Raw genomic sequence first — 19,003 nt, 5'->3', positions numbered from 1 at the left:
TGTGCTCCCTCAGCTTTAGAGATATGACCGCGGCAGTTTGGTTTGAGTCTTCATTGCAGCGTTTCTCAGCAACAGGACACTGTTCCCTTCCCCTCCCTCCCCCTCCTTCCCTCCCCCTCCTTCCCTCCCCCTCCCTCCCCCTCCCTCCCCCTCCCTCCCCCTCCCTCCCCCTCCTTCCTTCCCCTCCTTCCTTCCCCTCCTTCCTTCCCCTCCTTCCTTCCCCTCCTTCCTTCCCCTCCCTCCCCCTCCTTCCTTCCCCTCCCTCCCCCTCCTTCCTTCCCTTCTTTCCTTCCCTCCTTCCTCCTTCCTTCCGTCTCTTCCATTGCAGGCAACCATGTACGAGGCTATCAACGAAGTCTACAAGATCCTCATTCCCATCCACGAGGCCAACCGGGACTTCAAGAAGCTAAGCACCCTCCACGGCAAGCTGCAGGACGCCTTCAACAAAATCAACAACCAGGTACGAGCGCGCGGTCCCGCAGCCGATTCACCTGCCACGGAGCCTCTTGACAGCGTCGCCTCAGCACGTGCCTTTCTTCAAGCGGGTCAGGCCCGGAGTGAACACTGGTAACCAGTTCATCCTCACGGTTCCTGCAGCGGCAGTGCAATGGTTATGTTGGTAGCTCAACAGCAGCTGCAATGGGATTGGTAGAATGCTACACCGATATGGTGACCAAAGCATCTTCAGTGGCTATGCAGACAGTTCCACTACGATGTTACCACGTGGTCACACAAGGGCTGCTACAAAGAGATGACAGTGGGATCATTTTCCTATTTTGACATAACGGCGACCCCATATTTTACATTGCTTTGTCTAGCAATTAAAAATAAATAGCCGTTTAAAAAAAGAATCCCTTTTCCCGATGAGTGCCAGCAGCAAAAAAAACCAAAAAAACGAAAATGGTTTCACGTGGTACTGTACACGTGAAAGAAATTCTCCTGTACATGTCTATCCTAAATCTTTCTCTTTTCTCCCTCCTTTTTCCTTTCCCCACCCTTCTCTTTTTTTGATCCCTCGTTTCTTTACAGAGCTCGGGCTGGGAGGTAGGCTTCTGTTTGTGTTTCAGTTTCTGTGTGTCTGTGAATGCACCCGCACGCACACACGCATGTTCTGCATGCTGTGGTCTTCCTGTCTGTGAAATGAGTCCTTTCCCCACTGATTGAAAAAAAAAAAAAACACCCTTAATTGTTATTATTGAAAATATTTAAATCTACAGCTATGGCCAAACGTTTTGCATCACCTAGAATTGTAGGATTGAGGGTTTAAAAAAATATATAAATTATATATATATATATATATATATATATATATATATATCATGCAATCAATTAATGTGTTTGTCTTTGCTATCTCTTTCAACATGTTCTGGTTGTTCATTTGATCCCCCTCTGCACACCTCACTTCTGGTAAGTCACCCTTTTAATTCTGTCTTTTAATTCGCATCCGAATGTAATTTAGAAGGGGCTGCAGCAAATTGCTGTAGGGTCAAACTAATAGAAAGCACTGCTAGGGTCAGTGCTGAATGATAGTTCTCACCTCTCAGTAGACCATGGCTTAGCTCTGTTACCAGGGACACAGATCCAGATAAATCTATTACAGTATATATTCTGGTCAGAAAGTTTAAGAAGCTTTGTAAAAACGTTTCGACAAGTCTTTACCAGCGTGTTCATGTGACAGTGAAGATCGCCACTGACTGGTCCTGTAGCTGATAGTCTGGATCTGGGTGAATTCTGCGCGGTCCGTGTCCAGGGTGCGCTTCACACCTCTTCTGTTCGTCCTGCAGGGTTTTGTTAGAGGATGTTCGGCACGTATTTCCGAGTCGGGTTCTACGGCTGCAAGTTTGGAGACCTGGACGAGCAGGAGTTTGTGTACAAGGAGCCTTCCATCACCAAACTGGCGGAGATATCCCATCGGCTGGAGGTATGCCGTCTACAGTGTACAGGCTGCTCCCCCTTGCTCTCGCTGAGCAGCTAGCCGTCACATGACAACATGACACTGCTGTACGGGGTCTTCACAGGACTCCTGAGTGGCTTCGGCAGCAAGAACCACGGTTTTGTTTGGCTTTTAAGTTAAATTCAGTGGAATCCAAAAACTCCCAGCTATCTTCTGATTTCCTCATTCCAAAACGCTGGCTGTCAGCTCTGCCTGTTCTACATTGCTCTGTCCCAGTGTTTTCTTTTACCCTTTTCGGAGCCCCAGTTGAGAAACTATACATATTATTCAAGGGTGTAGTTTAAGATTGCAGTCGCTTTTCTGCTCCCTCGTACAGTGACTCCGCTGTCTGACCTGAATATTTTCTTTGCAGGAATTTTATGCAGAGCGCTTCGGAGACGAGATGGTGGAGATTGTCAAGGACTCGAACCCAGTTGTCAGGTCCAAGCTGGATCCCAACAAGGTAAACCTTTCAGCCCGACGAAAAAGAAAGCTCCTAGTGCTCTTTTTTTTTGTCGCTTTGCTTTAGGCAGTGCTGTGGCTTACTCCATGTCTAAATCTACATGCATACAGAGAGGTCTTCGCCAAAGTGTGGTCATTCTCTGAATTTTAAATTCCCTGACGGGAACGTCTAACGCATAGATCTTATATCTTTTGCTTTTAAAGCTATTCCTGAGTACAGCCTTTACTTGTAAGTGAATGCATCCTGTTCAGGGTGTCTCGTCGGGAGACGTCATTTCACACAGTTTGAGCAGCAAGATACCGTCTCTTTTATGAGAGACGCCCAACCCACAGCCTATTACAGACCAGTCCCCTCTGTTTTGTTTCCCTCGGTCCTGTTTGGGTGTTTTCTGAATCCCTCCCGTCTCCCCTCCCAGGCCTACATCCAGATAACTTACGTGGAGCCGTTCTTCGACAGCTACGAGCTGAAGGACCGAATCACCTACTTCGACAAGAACTACAACCTGCGCAGCTTCCTGTACTGCACCCCCTTCACGCTGGACGGGCGGGCGCACGGGGAGCTGCAGGAACAGTACAAACGCAAGACCATCCTCGCCACCTCGCACGCCTTCCCCTACATCAAGACCCGCATCAACGTCACGCACAAGGAGGAGGTGAGGGGCTGGCGCAGCCTTCGGCACGCCAGCGCTGCTGTTGGGAGTCGTAGTTTTAAGGCTAGATTTGTTTTTTTTCACGGTTATCAAGGATTTTATGATTTCCGTGTCATAGGTACAGCTCTGGCCAAAAGTTTTGCATCGCCTAGAATTTTTTGGATTGAGACATATATATATATATATATATATATATATATATATATATATATATATATATATATATATATATATATATATATAGAACTTAATTTTTTATCTATTTTAATTTATTTAACAATAATGATAGAAACTAAAAAATGATATTGTGAAAGTCTACCGGAAACCGTATTATTATTATTATTATTATTATTATTATTATTATTATTATTTATTTCTTAGACGCCCTTATCCAGTTACAAGATATCACATTATTTTTACATACAATTACATTATTTTTTACACATTATTTTTACATACAATTACCCATTTATACAGTTGGGTTTTTACTGGAGCAATCTAGGTAAAGTACCTTGCTCAAGGGTACAACAGCAATGTCCCCCACCTGGGATTGAACCCACAACCCACCAGTCCAGAGTCCAGAGCCCTAACCACTACGCCACAGGATTTCAAAATGTTACATTTTTACAATTGTCAGTTTTTCGTTAAGTATATGGGAAAACTACAAAGCGGTGTGTAATTCAATACGCTAACGTCACATTATTCAGCAGGTTTCATTCGAACTTTACGATGTAAAAATTCATTCGTTCTGTACGGTGATGCGATATTGACTATAGGGAGGCTGTGTGGTCCAGTGGTTAAAGAAAAGGGCTTGTAACCAGGAGGTCCCCGGTTCAAATCCCACCTCAGCCACTGACTCACTGTGTGACCCTGAGCAAGTCACTTAACCTCCTTGTGCTCCGTCTTTCGGGTGAGACGTAGTTGTAAGTGACTCTGCAGCTGATGCATAGTTCACACACCCTAGTCTCTGCGAGTCACCTTGGATAAAGGCATTTGCTAAATAATTCTTTTTTTTTTTTTTTTAATATAAGCATGTCATTCTGCTGGCAGTAGGCCTGTGTGCCGCTGTGTGGGGGGGATCCAGTTCTGTGTAGAGAGGATTGAGGTCCTGTTGTGTGTGTGGAGAGGATTGAGGTCCTGTTGTGTGTGGAGAGGATTGAGGTCCTGTTGTGTGTGGAGAGATTGAGGTCCTGTTGTGTGTGGAGAGGATTGAGGTCCTGTTGTGTGTGGAGAGATTGAGGTCCTGTTGTGTGTGGAGAGGATTGAGGTCCTGTTGTGTGTGGAGAGGATTGAGGTCCTGTTGTGTGTGGAGAGATTGAGGTCCTGTTGTGTGTGGAGAGGATTGAGGTCCTGTTGGGTGTGGAGAGGATTGAGGTCCTGTTGTGTGTGGAGAGGATTGAGGTCCTGTTGTGTGTGGAGAGGATTGAGGTCCTGTTCTGTTCTCTCCAGATCATCCTGATCCCCATCGAGGTGGCGATAGAGGACATGCAGAAGAAGACGCAGGAGCTGGCCTTCGCCACACACCAGGAACCCGCCGATGCAAAGATGCTGCAGATGGTTCTTCAGGGGAGCGTGGGCACCACTGTGAACCAGGTACTCCGCAGGGCTGCCCGCTCCGCAGTGAGCACTGGAGGGGGCAGATCTGACCGCGATCCGTCCCTGAAAAGGATCCGAGAGCTTATTTGCAGTGCAGCCCTCGCTTCACGCTAAAAGAAAATTATACAAGTCTACAGCTGTGGCCCAGTTGCCTACATAAGACCAAGGTCTATTTGGTAGTGACTCTGCTGCAGCAGCAGTTGGTGATGCATAGTTCACCCCCTAGTCGCTTTGGATAAAAGCGTCTGCTAAATGACTAATTTAATAATGTTAGATTTCGAACAGGTGCATTTTTTTTTTAATTTGTCAGTTTTTTCGTTAAGCATACAGAAAACTACAAAGCGGTGTGTAATTCAGTATGTTAACGTAACATTATTCAGCAGGGTTTCGTTCGACTTCATGAAGCAAAATGAGTTATAGGGTGATGCAAAACTTTGCAACATTGAGTGGTCCGTGTTTTACTGCTAATCTGTGAAACCAACTCCTTGGTGTTTTATAGTTACAGATGAGATATCCTGACGTTATGGTATGGAATTAAAATGCTCCGTCTTTTCTCATGTTTCCCAGGGACCGCTGGAAGTGGCCCAAGTTTTCCTGACTGAGATCCCAGACGACCCCAAACTGTACCGTCACCACAACAAGCTGAGGCTCTGCTTCAAGGACTTCACCAAGAGGTGAGGGGGCGTGGAGAGCTATTTTAAGAGCTGCAGCCCTAACTTGAATCTGTTTTGAATGCAGAAGCAGCTTGGTAGGGTTGGGGTCGGGGGCAGTATGTGACGTACGCCACACAGTACCTCCCTCTCCGAACATTCAGGGTTCAGAGGCGTCGCCGCGGGGAGGAGGGGAGCTTTAACCCAGCGGCTGTGTGTTTCAGGTGCGAGGACGCTTTGAGGAAAAACAAGACCCTGATTGGGTCGGACCAGAAGGAGTACCACCGCGAGATGGAGAGGAACTACAATCGCCTGAAGGAGGCGCTGAACCCTCTCATAAACCACAAGATCCCACAGCTTTACAAGCCCCTCATCGCACACGCCAGCCACAGGTGAGAATATGTATTATAATTAATAATACTTATTAATTATTATTTATTTGGCAGGTGCCTTAATCCATGGCGACGTACAGCTGTTACAGGGCAGTAAAGGGTTGCAATGCAAGCTTAATATTTAAGTAATGTAGTTTTACAGTAAGTGCAAATACTAATAAAATACAATAGGAGGCTTTGTGGTCCAGTGGTTAAAGAAAAGGGCTTGTAACCAGGAGATCCCCGGTTCAAATCCCACCTCAGCCACTGACTCATTGTGTGACCCTGAGCAAGTCACTGAACCTCCTTGTGCTCCGTCTTTCGGGTGAGACGTAATTGTAAGTGACTCTGCAGCTGATGCATAGTTCACACACCCTAGTCTCTGTAAGTCGCCTTGGATAAAGGCGGCTGCTAAATAAATAAACAAATAATAATATTGGCAGCAGTATTTCATGTTTCAGAATGTCAAATTTTTTCAGTTAAGTAGATGGGAATATTACAAAGCGGTGTGCAATCCAATATGTTAACGTCACATTATTCGGCAGGTTTCTTTCCACTTTATGAAGCTAAGTTCTGAGCAGCAGTGTGGAGTAGTGGTCAGGGCTCTGGACTCTTGACCGGAGGGTCGTGGGTTCAATCCCAGGTGGGGGGGACTGCTGGGACGAATCGCATGGGGAAATTAAACCTAAACAGTAGAGCTAGGAGGTCTTCCTGTCAGCATTCACTGCTTCTGTATCCAAGCGAAAGTTTGTTGTAAAACACATTTCTTTTTTTTTCCCGTTTCTTCTGTAGGAACTCCTTCAACAGATCAAGCCTTCGCAGAGTGGAGGGTTGAGAAAGCAAATACTGGTCGACGTTTTAAAACTACGATTGAAGGACTTTTATTTTTGGAAGGGGGGGGGGGTGTAATGGAAAGGTAACAGAAGGAAAAAAAAAAAAAGAAACTTACTTTTATTTTATTAAATCACAGCTGGGAAAGTATTCAGGTTCGATGTAAAAGTGCCTCTTTTGGAAGTAGGAAAGTCCAGTATTTTTGTATTGCTTCAGCCGCTGCCTGGTCATTTGAGTCACGAAGCGCACGCATTCAGAGTGCCCTGAACGCGCACGTCATTATCTCTCAGCGTGTTGCAGGGAGAGGATTGCAACGCAGACTTTATCTTCATTCTCATCCTGAAAACCAAATGGAGATTCTATCAACCGTACCTGCCTGTTGAAATCCCCACGGAGTCCTGCAAGGTTTTACAACTATCTCAGGGTTTCTAGCTTGTTTGCCACTGCAATAATATACCGTCCTGCAATCCAGTCCAAAGCCAGCTATACCATAGACAAGTGTGTGTGTGTGTATATATACACTGCATATGTAAATCTAGATTGCAAGGTGAATTTGTGAGGCTTTCACTTAAACACATTAGTCTGATATATAACTCCAGGTTGATGACCGATGTAGATGTATTATATAGTGAAATACCTGTTTTTTTTAAACTGATTTGCCATCCATTTTGCTGACAAAAATTGTTTCCTTCTTTGAGTTAACCCGATCACCTCTGATTTACCTTGCTTGTATCAGGGACCCGTCCGTTTCCAGACCTGCGTAGCCCACAGCACTACGCTGGTCTCATGAAAGCACAGTCACTCATGCGTACAGGCACGGCTGCTGCTATGGGCGGTGCCAGGTTCTGGACAGAGAGAAGCGTCGCTGCGTGAGGTCGCGACGCTACATAGGATTCAGTCACGCGTTGCATACAACACTTACAAACCAAATATTAACTGGAAAAACATTACTACAACTCGGTTTGAAAAAAAACACAAAAACGGCAAAATTTGACTTGCTTCCCTGCACAGCTTCATTATGAAGTGCTGGGCACAGAGCTGCGTTTACACTCCAGGCTGCATTGTAGGAATAACGAAACGGTAAACCGACAGAGAGAACGACAGTGGCTTTCTTCTACAGGGCCGTGCTGGACAACAAAGTGACAGCGTCCAGCATTTACTGGAGCACGTTTACTGTGCTGGAGAATGAAGGAGTCTGACAAATTAATATAGGGAGAACCCAACTATGTATGTTCTCACATCATCACACTGTGTACTTTGAAGAAGTCACTTTCACTGCTAGTTTTAGTTTTTTTTTTAGACCGATACCTGAAGTTATGTCACAAAGGGGGGCCAGATTACTCAACAACATTTCCATTTAAGTTGTACAGATTTTAGTATTTTTGTTTTTAGACTTTATTTTTCTTTCTATCAAGGACACTAATTTATCCTTTTAATAAAGAATGACCCAAAGACTCATTTCACTGATCCCCGGGTGGACTGGGTCATATCAGGGGACCAACTGAACCCATATAAATGAAATGCGATAATGACTTCGGGAAGAGCAGCAGGAATTTTGTATTGTACAACAAAGCCCTGTGCTTTGAATCGCAGGTGCATGGTTTTATATGCGGGGCCCGGAGAGATTCCTGTTGCACGGTTTTGTTTTAACAGAACTCGTGTCTTATTACCTGGAGACTGTGAATGGGAGACAGCGAAAATGAGATTATTCAACTCCTGACACGACACCACTGAAGTAACTCTCAATCTCTTCATTATCCTTTGCTTTCTTGTGGTTCTATATAATTATATACTGTGTGTGTGCATTACCACTTGACTGCTGATAAATTAAGATTGTTTAAATCATTTGTTTTATTTATTCTTGAATGTTTTTATTATTTTTTTTTTTTTTGCAGTTTCAGTGTAATTTGTATTGCTTTGTAATAAAAAAAAACTAACTTGTTTTGGTTGAACTGTGTATCTGCCTTTTTGTAAGGACAGCATTGAACAGTTTAATGTGTCAAAGGCACAATAGAAATGTGTCCAAAATCTTACCCAGTCAGTGCGTCAGCCCCTACACTGTGTACCAAGAATTCATTCAAGTACTGCTGAGCGATCTACAGCACCATGAAGCAGCTCTCTGTGGCTGGCTCAGTTGAGAGTGAGGTTGACTTTGATTCTCATTACAGCTGTGTATTATCTCCTTTTCAGAAATATTGTTTCACTGGTTTATCATTATATTACGCTGGGCGGCAGTGTGGAGTAGTGGTGAGGGCTCTGGACTCTTGACCGGAGGGTTGTGGGTTCAATCCCAGGTGGGGGGACACTGCTGCAGTACCCTTGAGCAAGGTACTTTACCTAGATTGCTCCAGTAAAAACCCCTGTATAAATGGGTAATTGTATGTAAAAATAATGTGATATCTTGTAACAATTGTAAGTCGCCCTGGATAAGGGCATCAGCTAAGAAATAAATAAAAAAAAAGTAAGGATAGATCCTGGATTTTACCCACTCCAAGGAAAACAGCAATTACTATATTTAATTAACCAATTCTTTATTATAAAGGGTCAGGTTTGATGTCTGATATTGGCATAATACTCCACCAGATAGCTATCAAAATGTAGTGGCCAGTGACCAAAATGTTGGGGTGTTCACACCTCGGATGCAGGTGAGGGGGCGGGGTACAGGGGGCAACCTCACTGGTAGAAGCACTGACTAGTGGATCCGTTTCTTGTTGGAAGCGATAAAATAAGTTTGACCTAATAAGACTAGATCAGCTACAAATAATAATTGAGAAACACCAAGAAAAAAAGCCTGACTTTGCTATGAACAAGATTTAAGATAATGCAGCGTTTCACGCAGGAGGCAGAAGAGAAGGAGACAACACGCTGCTTTCAGGTTCAAAGCATTATTCAGAAGCCACCTCTAAGCAACCTGTAAACCACAATGAGCGTGCAACGCCCCCTTTTATAACTTAGCTCCGCCCCTTTATGCTAATCGAGTGCCACAGGGACAGAGCGAACCCGCAACTACAGGGAATACAGACGAGGGGAGAGGAGCCCAATATCAACAGCACATAGACAGTGGAGACAAGAGGGAATACACAACGCAAACAATAAGAAGAATATAAGAAGTGAGATGTTGAAATAAGACAAAGATATTAAAAAAACGCCGAATGTCCTTGATTCTAAATCAATCACAATGACGTAGTTTGTTTCTCTCCCAGCCCCAGCCCCAGCCCCAGCCCCAGCCCCCCAGCCGATAATTTATATAGACCTAATAAAATACCGATCAGCTACAAACAAACACTTTAAAAAAAAGTTATTTAAAAAACACTTGGTAAAAAAACTGACGCGGCTATCAACAAGATTCAAAATATTATATTAACATTACAATACAGATAACCTGTACGGTATATTTAATAACCGATTACGCCAAACAGGCACTAGTGGTCGCTAAATTAACCAAAAAATAATTGCCGTACACAGATATTACTGCGCATAGGTTAAAACACAGGCGGAGCAAGATAAAAGCAGATTAAAACTGTGAAAATAACAAAGACGACAAATAACATTAACTTAAAAAAAGTTAGACAAATGTGTTATTTTAATATTTAAAACAGCTTAAAAGTTGTTTCTGTTTTTCCACAAATTAACACACTATGCACATGTATAGCCTCGGTTGTCTTTGCACATGCGCGCTGCTCACCGTGCTCGCTAACCGGCTGCGCTCCAGCGAGACATTTTTAAGCCAATCATAGCCAGTCCAGGCAGCCGGCTGGCTGCTACTGCGCATGTGCACAAACACAGCCCGGCTTCAGCCCATTAAACAGACGGGATGAACGGCATTGCTGATGTGCCAGTATCACGTGAGAGGGGGGAATGAAACGCCCAGCGGAGAATCGCAATACCAGTCCGCTTATAATAAGCGGAATTGGGCTTGGAAATTCGCTTTAATTGTCAGGTCTCGAATTTTATAATCCTCCTATCCCCACTTGGGCTTGTTTTGAACGGCAGTGCCGCTTTTTTTTTTGTCGTGAGACTTGCCAACACTGCTGTAAGCAGTAGGGGATGCAGAATTTTATGGGATACAGAATATTATCCCATAAAAGATTTTATGCCCCGGTAACACGAACAGCGCCCGATCTACCAAAGAAAACAAGACCCATTGCGTGTTAGCTTAACGTGGCTTGAAACTTGTTGCGTGTGAACTGTGTTTGCAGTGGCTGTATTTACCAAACTGAATTTTTGTGGAGGATATGAAAATATTGGTTTGTTTTATTCAATTTATAAAATTCAATTTTTTTTATTAAATACACTACAGTGTTATCAAAGTAGTTTGTAGTTGGATATATTTTTCCTGAGTATTTTGTATTGAAAAATGCATGTATTTTGCCTGCATACACACCAATACTTTCAAATTATGTATGAATGGAAGTTTATAGTTCCCAGTCGACCTTTTTCTTGTGGGCAAGTGTCGAAACGCCCACCCCACGGACCACGGACCGTCCAGCTAAAATAATGCTTAGTTGACTTTGTAATTGTCTCTTAATTTTGAAGCAAAAACTGGAAGACATTCTTACCGTGGTTTCCCCGTCCCCGGATCACCCCTCTTCACGCTGCGAGCCGGACGCAGCTGTGCCTGGTTCTGCTTAATTACAAATACAGGCTAAGCCTGGAGAGGCGTTCTTCATATGGAAGCCACGTTTTAGTATTTAAAATGTCATTAACCCATTAAAGTGACATTATCCTCAGTTGAAAGACAATTCAGTTAACCGCAGAAGTCTAAAATGCAATGTATCAAATTTTACATATTTTATTTACATAAATAAATACAGCTTCTTTTTTTTAAGAAATATTAATTTGGTACATCATGTGGTAAAAAAAAAAGTTGGAAAAAACCCAAATACATAAATAAGAAACAGCAGCAAACTCGGACACAGTGAATAAATATAAACTCTAACATCAAACCCACTTCGCTTGGTTTGCGTTAAACGGCTTTCTCCACAAGAGGGAGCGGACCGCAACACTTCCGGTAAGGTCACATCGGACACCTCTCTCAGACATAGCAAACTGACTCACTTCCGGTAAGGTCACATTGCTTTCCAAAATGGCTGAGAATTCTGCTGTCAAAGAAGAGGCGACCTGCTCAGTGGAGGTGACGCTGGACCGGGACTCTGTCCGGCCGGTTTATGATTACCTGAACCGGCCTCGGGGCCGGCCCCGCCTCCCTGACTGGGCTCGCACCCCGCGGCGGTTGAAGGGACGAAAGAAGTACGATGCGCGGCGGGTTTATCTCGGGGAGACTCACGGGCTCTGGTGCAAACTGAGACGACGAACCCCTTACTGGAGTGACAGCGAGTTTGCCCAGTACCTCCTCAAACTGGAGGGCAGATACGGGGAGACTTACCGGGAGAAATACGGGTACTTTCCAATCCAGAAACCTGCCCGCTCCCTTTAAAACATTCTGCTGGCCGGGGCATGTCCAAACACAGGGACGGTAATAAGGCTATTGCATAGCGGCGCCACCGCATTCCTGGTTTTACGACGAGCTTGATTAGCCACAGCGTATACAGCTAACAAGCTCAGGCGTGTCTTATTAAACTCCTACTAGAACCAGTAATGGATCAAACTGCTAAGCAACGGGGGGTCTTGTTTAAATACATTACTGTAGCAAATTCAGTTATTGGTGAAGAGAGGCATGTGGATGCAGGTGTCAGGTAGCGTTAATACTACCGTGGCGTCATCTTTCCTTACGAGGCGGAATCTGTCCATGAAAGAGCTTGTTTTCGACTCCAGCTACATCTGCATACTTCCTATCAGGATAAAGAAAGTGTTTCGAAGTCTGTCTGTTGAGTTTTTTATTCGTGTGTGTTCTGCAGACCTAAAAATCTTCTTTTTTGATGTCTTTTAGCAAACAGCTGATATGGGAGATATATACTGGGAAACCACAAGGTAAGTCGCCTGTAGATTTGATTTCTACAAGTTTTTACAGCAAAATGTAATTTATCTAAACTTCTTTATTTATTTATTTTTGTTAAATAATTTAAATTACTAATGATACTAGATAATGAACCGCTTTTGAATTTGTTCTCACAGTGAGTGCATGAACCGCTTTTGAATTTGTTCACACAGTGAGTGCGTGCTCCGTGTCTCCTGCAGGGGGAGCAGTGCAATGTGACGTGGTTACTGTTCTCACAGTGAGTGCGTGCTCCGTGTCTCCTGCAGGGGGAGCAGTGCGATGTGATGTGGTTACTGTTCTCACAGTGAGTGCGTGCTCCGTGTCTCCTGCAGGGGGAGCAGTGCGATGTGATGTGGTTACTGTTCTCACAGCAAGTGCGTGCTCCGTGTCTCCTGCAGGGGGAGCAGTGCGATGTGATGTGGTTACTGTTCTCACAGCGAGTGCGTGCTCCGTGTCTCCTGCAGGGGGAGCAGTGCAATGTGACGTGGTTACTGTTCTCACAGTGAGTGCGTGCTCCGTGTCTCCTGCAGGGGGAGCAGTGCGATGTGATGTGGTTACTGTTCTCACAGCGAGTGCGTGCTCCGTGTCTCCTGCAGGGGGAGCAGTGCAATGTGACGTGGTTACTGTTCTCACAGTGAGTGCGTGCTCCGTGTCTCCTGCAGGGGGAGCAGTGCAATGTGACGTGGTTACTGTTCTCACAGCGAGTGCGTGCTCCGTGTCTCCTGCAGGGGGAGCAGTGCAATGTGACGTGGTTACTGTTCTCACAGTGAGTGCGTGCTCCGTGTCTCCTGCAGGGGGAGCAGTGCAATGTGATGTGGTTACTGTTCTCACAGCGAGTGCGTGCTCCGTGTCTCCTGCAGGGGGAGCAATGCAATGTGACGTGGTTACTGTTCTCACAGTGAGTGCGTGCTCCGTGTCTCCTGCAGGGGGAGCAGTGCAATGTGATGTGGTTACTGTTCTCACAGCGAGTGCGTGCTCCGTGTCTCCTGCAGGGGGAGCAGTGCAATGTGATGTGGTTACTGTTCTCATAGCGAGTGCGCTGTCCGTGTCTCCTGCAGGGGGAGCAGTGCAATGTGATGTGGTTACTGTTCTCACAGCGAGTGCGTGCTCCGTGTCTCCTGCAGGGGGAGCAGTGCAATGTGAAGTGGTTACTGTTCTCACAGCAAGTACATGCTCCATGTCTCCTGCAGGGGAGCAGTGCAATGTGAACTGTCTGCACAGCCTGGTGAGCTGGTACGAGGAGCACCGGCTGACCTGTCCTCACGAGCCGCAGCTCCGATCCCTGGAGCCGGGGTTGGGCTTCTCCACCAGCGCGCTGTGGCAGTGCCAGGGAGGACACGGCTTCCACCAGCACCTCTCCTCATCGGACAGGGAGGCCAGCGACTTGGAGAACGAGAGCCACATCGACCCGGAGGAAACAACCAAGGATGGTACAACACACGCCATAAAAAATATAACAGCTTCCAGCACTGTAGCAGCGTAGTGGTACTTGAGGCATGGAGACTGAACTGCTCCCTCCCTCCCTCCCTCACCCCCCTAAGAGAAAGGGTGCTCCCTCCAGCCCAGGGCAGGCTTGAGACATGGAGACTGAACTGCTCCCTCCCTCCCTCACCCCCCTAAGAGAAAGGGTGCTCCCTCCAGTCCAGTCCAGTCCAAAATATGACCTTTTCTTTTGATCTCCTCTTTAAGTAATTGACAAATAGCTCTTCAGTAATCATTTTTAAAATTACAACCAATAAATAGTACTGGGGGGGTGAAGGATTGGATTTGTGTTCACAATGATTCCTTTCCGTTAAGCTTCAGTTTGACTTGATCAATCAGTAAACCTTGTGCTGGTTCCCATTCCCTTCCAGTTCTGATCCAGGGCTCTGCCACAGAGAACCAGCAACACCAGTGTCAGAGTGATGCTGTTTCATACAATCCAGCCCTGCTAGCACAATCAGACAGCTGCACTCAAGGTAACTGAACTAATGCCCAGCTTTCCTCCGATTTCTAAAGACTGTATTAATGCAGGGACACGAGTAAAAGGAACCAAACTACTTACAAAAGTCATTTCGATTGATTAGATTAGACTGCAGGGATTTTACATGTATTTAACTTGGCATTCTGAAAAAAAAAAATGTTTTAAATGTACGCCTTGAGAGATGTCTAAAAACCCATTTCATTATCTAGAAGTTTTACAGAACCAATATGCTGAACTTGGGGGAAGAGGATATGCATGCAAAGCTCAGATCTGCAACGTTGCAATAGCAAAAAGATATTTTCCAAGCCGAGCTCTGCAACCATGATGCAGATACCGACATTACAATCGACTGCTCTGCACTCCGCGATATCAAAAAGCGCTACGCTGCGAGGGCAGCACGCGGTCTAGATCTTTTCCTGCGAGCTCTGCTCTGTATTTTAAAGACGTTTTCTGTTTTTTTTCGTTGCAGAAACTGACGCCAAACGGCCCGTGTGTGAAAGCCTGGGTTTGATTGAGGCAGAAAGCTCTGACTGCAACTCGGACAGCATCACCACCATCGAAATACAAGACCCGGCACCGCTGAGGTAACCGGTGAAGAAACGCAGCTGCCTGTTGCCTGTCCGAGCTGCGTCTCGATGTCTTTCTAAGACCTTGTCTGTTTGTTCTCTCTTAGGCCAAAGAGACACGGGCAGGGGCTGTACATCGAGTCGGACGGTACCATCAAGACGTTTCGTTGCCCGTACGAGGGCTGCAGCCAGGTCTATGTGACAGTGAAAAGCTACCGGGTGTGTGGGTTTTTTTTGTAAAGGTGCCACGATCCATCGTAAATTGATTATTGATTGCATATGGCTTTTACGTTCAGTGATCAGTTAATCGCCCAACTTGGGAGCATTATATTACATTGATGGAAATAAGTCTTTTAATTGAACTTGCATTTGGAGTAATTAACTTTTGACATATTTTTCAGGGCTGGAAATAAGATTCCTATTGCATAGCAGTTTCACCCATTCCAGGTTTTGCTACGAGCTTGATTAGCCCCAGTGAAACTGCTATGCCATAGTAAACGCTTCTTAGTTATAAACTGGAGAGTGTGAAACTAGACCCTCCCCCCGACTGCCAGCTCAAATGTTCCGTCTTTTCTTTCAGAACCACGTGAATATCGTTCACAAGAAGGGCCGGACGGAGGTCTGCTCCCATCCTGGCTGTGGGAAGAAATTCTACCTGCTAAACCATCTTCAGCGCCACATGGTGACCCACTCAGGTATACTCTGAGTTAAAATTCCAGAACTCTTGTGTTGCTGTCCTATTTTTTTTAAGCAGTTCAGGGATGGAAATAAGACTCCCGTTGCACAGCAGTTTGATCCGTTCCTGGTTTTACTACTAGGAGTTTAAAAAGACACACACCTGGGCTTGTTACCTGTACACACTGTGCGGCTAGTCCAGCTCATAGTGAAACCTGGAATGGGTGACACTGCAGTAGGAGATATTCTGTATTTTATTATTACAATCTCTTTTTTCAAGGGAGACCTGGTCAAGAAAGTGATATATCATACAAAAAAAATATATATTCAAATGAGCACAACCAATAAAAACCAGTTAAATTTCAAAAAAATATACATTTAGGATCACCAGCCAAAAGAAAAACACGTCTCCGCTACATAGATTCCTTTAGAGATATTAAAACACGAAGTTTCAGTTCTTCCTGAAGTTTATTTCCGAGACCTTGGAGCAAGAAAACTGAATGCCTTTCCTTACTAACTTTAAATTTAGATCAGCCGGGGAGCTGAGATTCTCAGCAATACTGGAGGCAATTAGCAATTTACAGTGTGAAGGTAATTTAGGATTTTGCCAAGGATAGCCTGCTAAACAGTTCTGTACCAGCTTGATTGCAAACATCTTAAACAGAGGCACAGTAAAAACATGGAAGAAAATGACATTTTCAAGCCTCTCTTGCTTTTTAAGAAAGTTTAGCGAGCAGACGCTTTGCTGTGCTCTGACGCATTCCTGCTGCTGTTTCTAGAGACCCGGGATTTCACCTGCACGCTTTGTGACAAATCTTTCAAACGCAAGAACCATCTGGAGGTGCATCAGAGAACTCACACAGGAGAGACTCCACTGCAGTGAGTAGAGGGTCTGTCTGTGTCTCCCCTCCAACCACAGGGGACCAGGGGGGGGGGGGGCCAGGGGGTGAGAATTTACATTTTCACTCCGTAATCAGGGATATAGACACACTCCTGTGTGAAAATGTCAGACCGCTTTGTGCTTTAATGTGTGGAGCAGTGTGGAGTAGTGGTTAGGGCTCTGGACTCTTGACCGGAGGGTCGTGGGTTCAATCCCAGGTGGGGGACACTGCTGCTGTACCCTTGAGCAAGGTACTTTACCTAGATTGCTCCAGTAAAAAACCCAACTGTATAAATGGGTAATTGTATGTAAAAATAATGTGATATCTTTTAACAATTGTAAGTCGCCCTGGATAAGGGCATCTGCTAAGAAATAAATAATAAAAATAATAATTAGGCATCTTAAACAACATCTAAAAAGTCATGCATTTTATCCATTTGATATGCAGAAATATAACCCCCTTCCCAATCTCTCTCACTCTCTTTCTCTCTCCCTCTCCCTCTCTCCCTCTCCCTCTCTCTCTCCCCCTCGTCCTATTCAGGTGTCAGTACTGTGGGTTCCAGTGCCGCCAGCGGGCATCTCTCAACTGGCACATGAAGAAAAAACACACGCCTGCTGCTGTGCAGTACGACTATACTTGTGAGCTCTGCGGAAAGGGGTTCGAGAAAGCGGAGAGCGTGAAGTTCCACAAGCTGAAGAGCCACCCAGAGAGCACTGAGCGAGAGGGGAGGGGGGACACACACAGCCCCCCCGATTCCTAGGAGACCCCCCAAAACTCAACTCGCATCGCACTTCACCAAGACAGCATTTCCCACAACGTACAAAGCATCCATTTTTGTTGTTTTATTCAGAGCGCCTCCCTCTGGCCCCCGTAAGGACACGGGAAAGCCAGTATTAACACTACACGGTGATCTGATTCAAACATTCAAAATCCTAAAAGGTATAGACAATGTCGACCCAGGGGACTTTTTTGACCTGAAAAAAGAAACAAGGACCAGGGGTCACAAATGGAGATTAGATAAAGGGGCATTCAGAACAGAAAATAGGAGGCACTTTTTTTACACAGAGAATTGTGAGGGTCTGGAACCAACTCCCCAGTAATGTTGTTGAAGCTGACACCCTGGGATCCTTCAAGAAGCTGCTTGATGAGATTCTGGGATCAATAAGCTACTAACAACCAAACGAGCAAGATGGACCGAATGGCCTCCTCTCGTTTGGAAACTTTCTTATGTTCTTATAAAAAATAATAATTCACATTGACTGGGATGGCTTTTTCCAGTGTCTTCGGTACTGGGGTTCATGACGTATATATATATATATATATATATAAAAGCTCTTATTATATATATATATATATATATATATATATATATATATATATATATATATATATATATATATATATAATTATAATTTTTTTTTTTTCATAAGAGCTTGTTTTTTTAAGAGGCGTGGGTTTTTTTTCAACATTTCTACATGTTGCAAAAAAAATATTGAAACTCTTTTTCGCCATCAAATGTTTTTTGTACGTTCATGAAAACTATGAAAATATTCAACGATGTCTGGAATCCGGCAACACTGGCTGAGAAAGCTGGCTGTATTTGGACGCGTGAATGCAATATATATATATATATTAATATAATCATATCTTTATTTTTATATAGCGCCTTTCATAGTGGACCGCCAACACACAGCGCTTTACAGAGGTAGGCTGTGGATATGTCACAGTATTAACCAAGGGAGCTATTTTTTTTAAAGGAAACTTAAGAGAAGCAGTTTGATTGCTGTGCTTTTGCTGTTAGATTTATAACGCACCTTCGATGCAGGTGTAATTGTATATAAAGATGTATTAAAAGTAAATTCAGAAATTGTGAGCGAAGGGAAGGTCGTTAACTATGTTTAATTTCCTTTAAGAAAACGTACCTTCTACGTGTGGTGCCTGCTCGAAACGTTAGCTGCACAGACTTAGTAGTGGCACAATACACTAGTAAGCGACTTTCACTTTTTTGTTCTGGATGCATTGTGTTCTGTGTGCAACCATGCAACCGTGCAACAGTAAGATCCCTCAAGCAATGTTATTCAAGGAAGACCAATGTAAATCTCAACTGGGGTTCGGCGCAAACGATGTGTCTGGCTGGATGATGTGTCCCGCGTCTTCAGTTTCATGCGGGTGTCCTGGTTTGCCAAATTCCAAACTGAGCCCCACAAACACCGAGAGTCAGGTGACATGACGTGTGTTGTGTGTGTGACTCTGTAACAAATACAATATTTTGCACAGTTTAACAGGTGACGTATTTGTTTAAAATGCAAAACTGAGTAGTAATAATAATAATAATAATAATAATAATAATAATAATAATTATTATTATTATTATTATTATTATTATTATTATATCAGTCAATGTATAGTTGGATTCTGAATTTTTGTTGAACCCGTCTTGACTCGATTACAACAGCTTGCTTGTATTAACAGAACAATAGAAAAGTC

At 44.4% G+C, this 19,003-nt stretch overlaps 2 protein-coding genes across 8 annotated transcripts in view; both read left to right on the top strand.

Annotated features, from left to right (window-relative positions):
• The window catches only part of LOC117401943 (dedicator of cytokinesis protein 7-like), a 57,357-nt gene extending 49,883 nt beyond the window's left edge, over positions 1-7,474 (top strand). For 4 of the 5 annotated variants that reach the window (XM_059007907.1, XM_059007910.1, XM_059007909.1 and 1 more), the window contains 9 exons: positions 329-460; positions 1,030-1,044; positions 1,796-1,921; positions 2,307-2,396; positions 2,812-3,048; positions 4,495-4,638; positions 5,209-5,315; positions 5,516-5,683; positions 6,455-7,474. In XM_059007907.1, the coding sequence (XP_058863890.1) occupies positions 329-460; positions 1,030-1,044; positions 1,796-1,921; positions 2,307-2,396; positions 2,812-3,048; positions 4,495-4,638; positions 5,209-5,315; positions 5,516-5,683; positions 6,455-6,497 (1,062 nt within the window). In that variant the 3' untranslated portion in view covers positions 6,498-7,474. The remainder of the gene's footprint in view (positions 1-328; positions 461-1,029; positions 1,045-1,795; positions 1,922-2,306; positions 2,397-2,811; positions 3,049-4,494; positions 4,639-5,208; positions 5,316-5,515; positions 5,684-6,454) is intronic. The other variant, XM_059007908.1, reaches the window with a different exon arrangement.
• Positions 7,475-11,569: 4,095 nt separating this feature from the next.
• On the top strand, positions 11,570-17,834 carry LOC131696575 (zinc finger protein 653-like). Of its 3 annotated transcripts, XM_059007903.1 has the most exons (9): positions 11,570-11,893; positions 12,384-12,424; positions 13,622-13,861; positions 14,285-14,389; positions 14,864-14,978; positions 15,068-15,179; positions 15,541-15,655; positions 16,415-16,514; positions 17,057-17,834. In XM_059007903.1, the coding sequence occupies exons 1-9, from the start codon at positions 11,580-11,582 to the stop codon at positions 17,274-17,276; spliced, it is 1,362 nt and encodes a 453-aa protein (XP_058863886.1). In that variant the 5' UTR covers positions 11,570-11,579; the 3' UTR covers positions 17,277-17,834. The 3 variants fall into 3 exon arrangements, with proteins under 3 accessions (XP_058863886.1, XP_058863887.1, XP_058863888.1); XM_059007904.1 differs by lacking the exon at positions 13,622-13,861; XM_059007905.1 differs by lacking the exons at positions 16,415-16,514; positions 17,057-17,834 and adding an exon at positions 16,165-16,269.
• Positions 17,835-19,003: the final 1,169 nt, after the last annotated feature.

Source organism: Acipenser ruthenus, chromosome 36, assembly GCF_902713425.1.
Source record: "Acipenser ruthenus chromosome 36, fAciRut3.2 maternal haplotype, whole genome shotgun sequence".
In the NCBI taxonomy this organism is placed as follows: domain Eukaryota; kingdom Metazoa; phylum Chordata; class Actinopteri; order Acipenseriformes; family Acipenseridae; genus Acipenser; species Acipenser ruthenus.
Note: the sequence above shows the minus strand (reverse complement) of the source record. Positions and strands in the feature narration are given on the sequence as shown.

Bases quoted from the DNA above. Each gene is read 5' to 3' on its own strand.
- LOC131696575 (XM_059007903.1), top strand. From the start codon at position 11,580: ATGGCTGAGAATTCTGCTGTCAAAGAAGAGGCGACCTGCTCAGTGGAG. The intron at 14,390-14,863 runs GTAACTGAACTA...TTTTCGTTGCAG, and splicing joins ATCAGACAGCTGCACTCAAG to AAACTGACGCCAAACGGCCC. The intron at 16,515-17,056 runs GTGAGTAGAGGG...CGTCCTATTCAG, and splicing joins ACAGGAGAGACTCCACTGCA to GTGTCAGTACTGTGGGTTCC.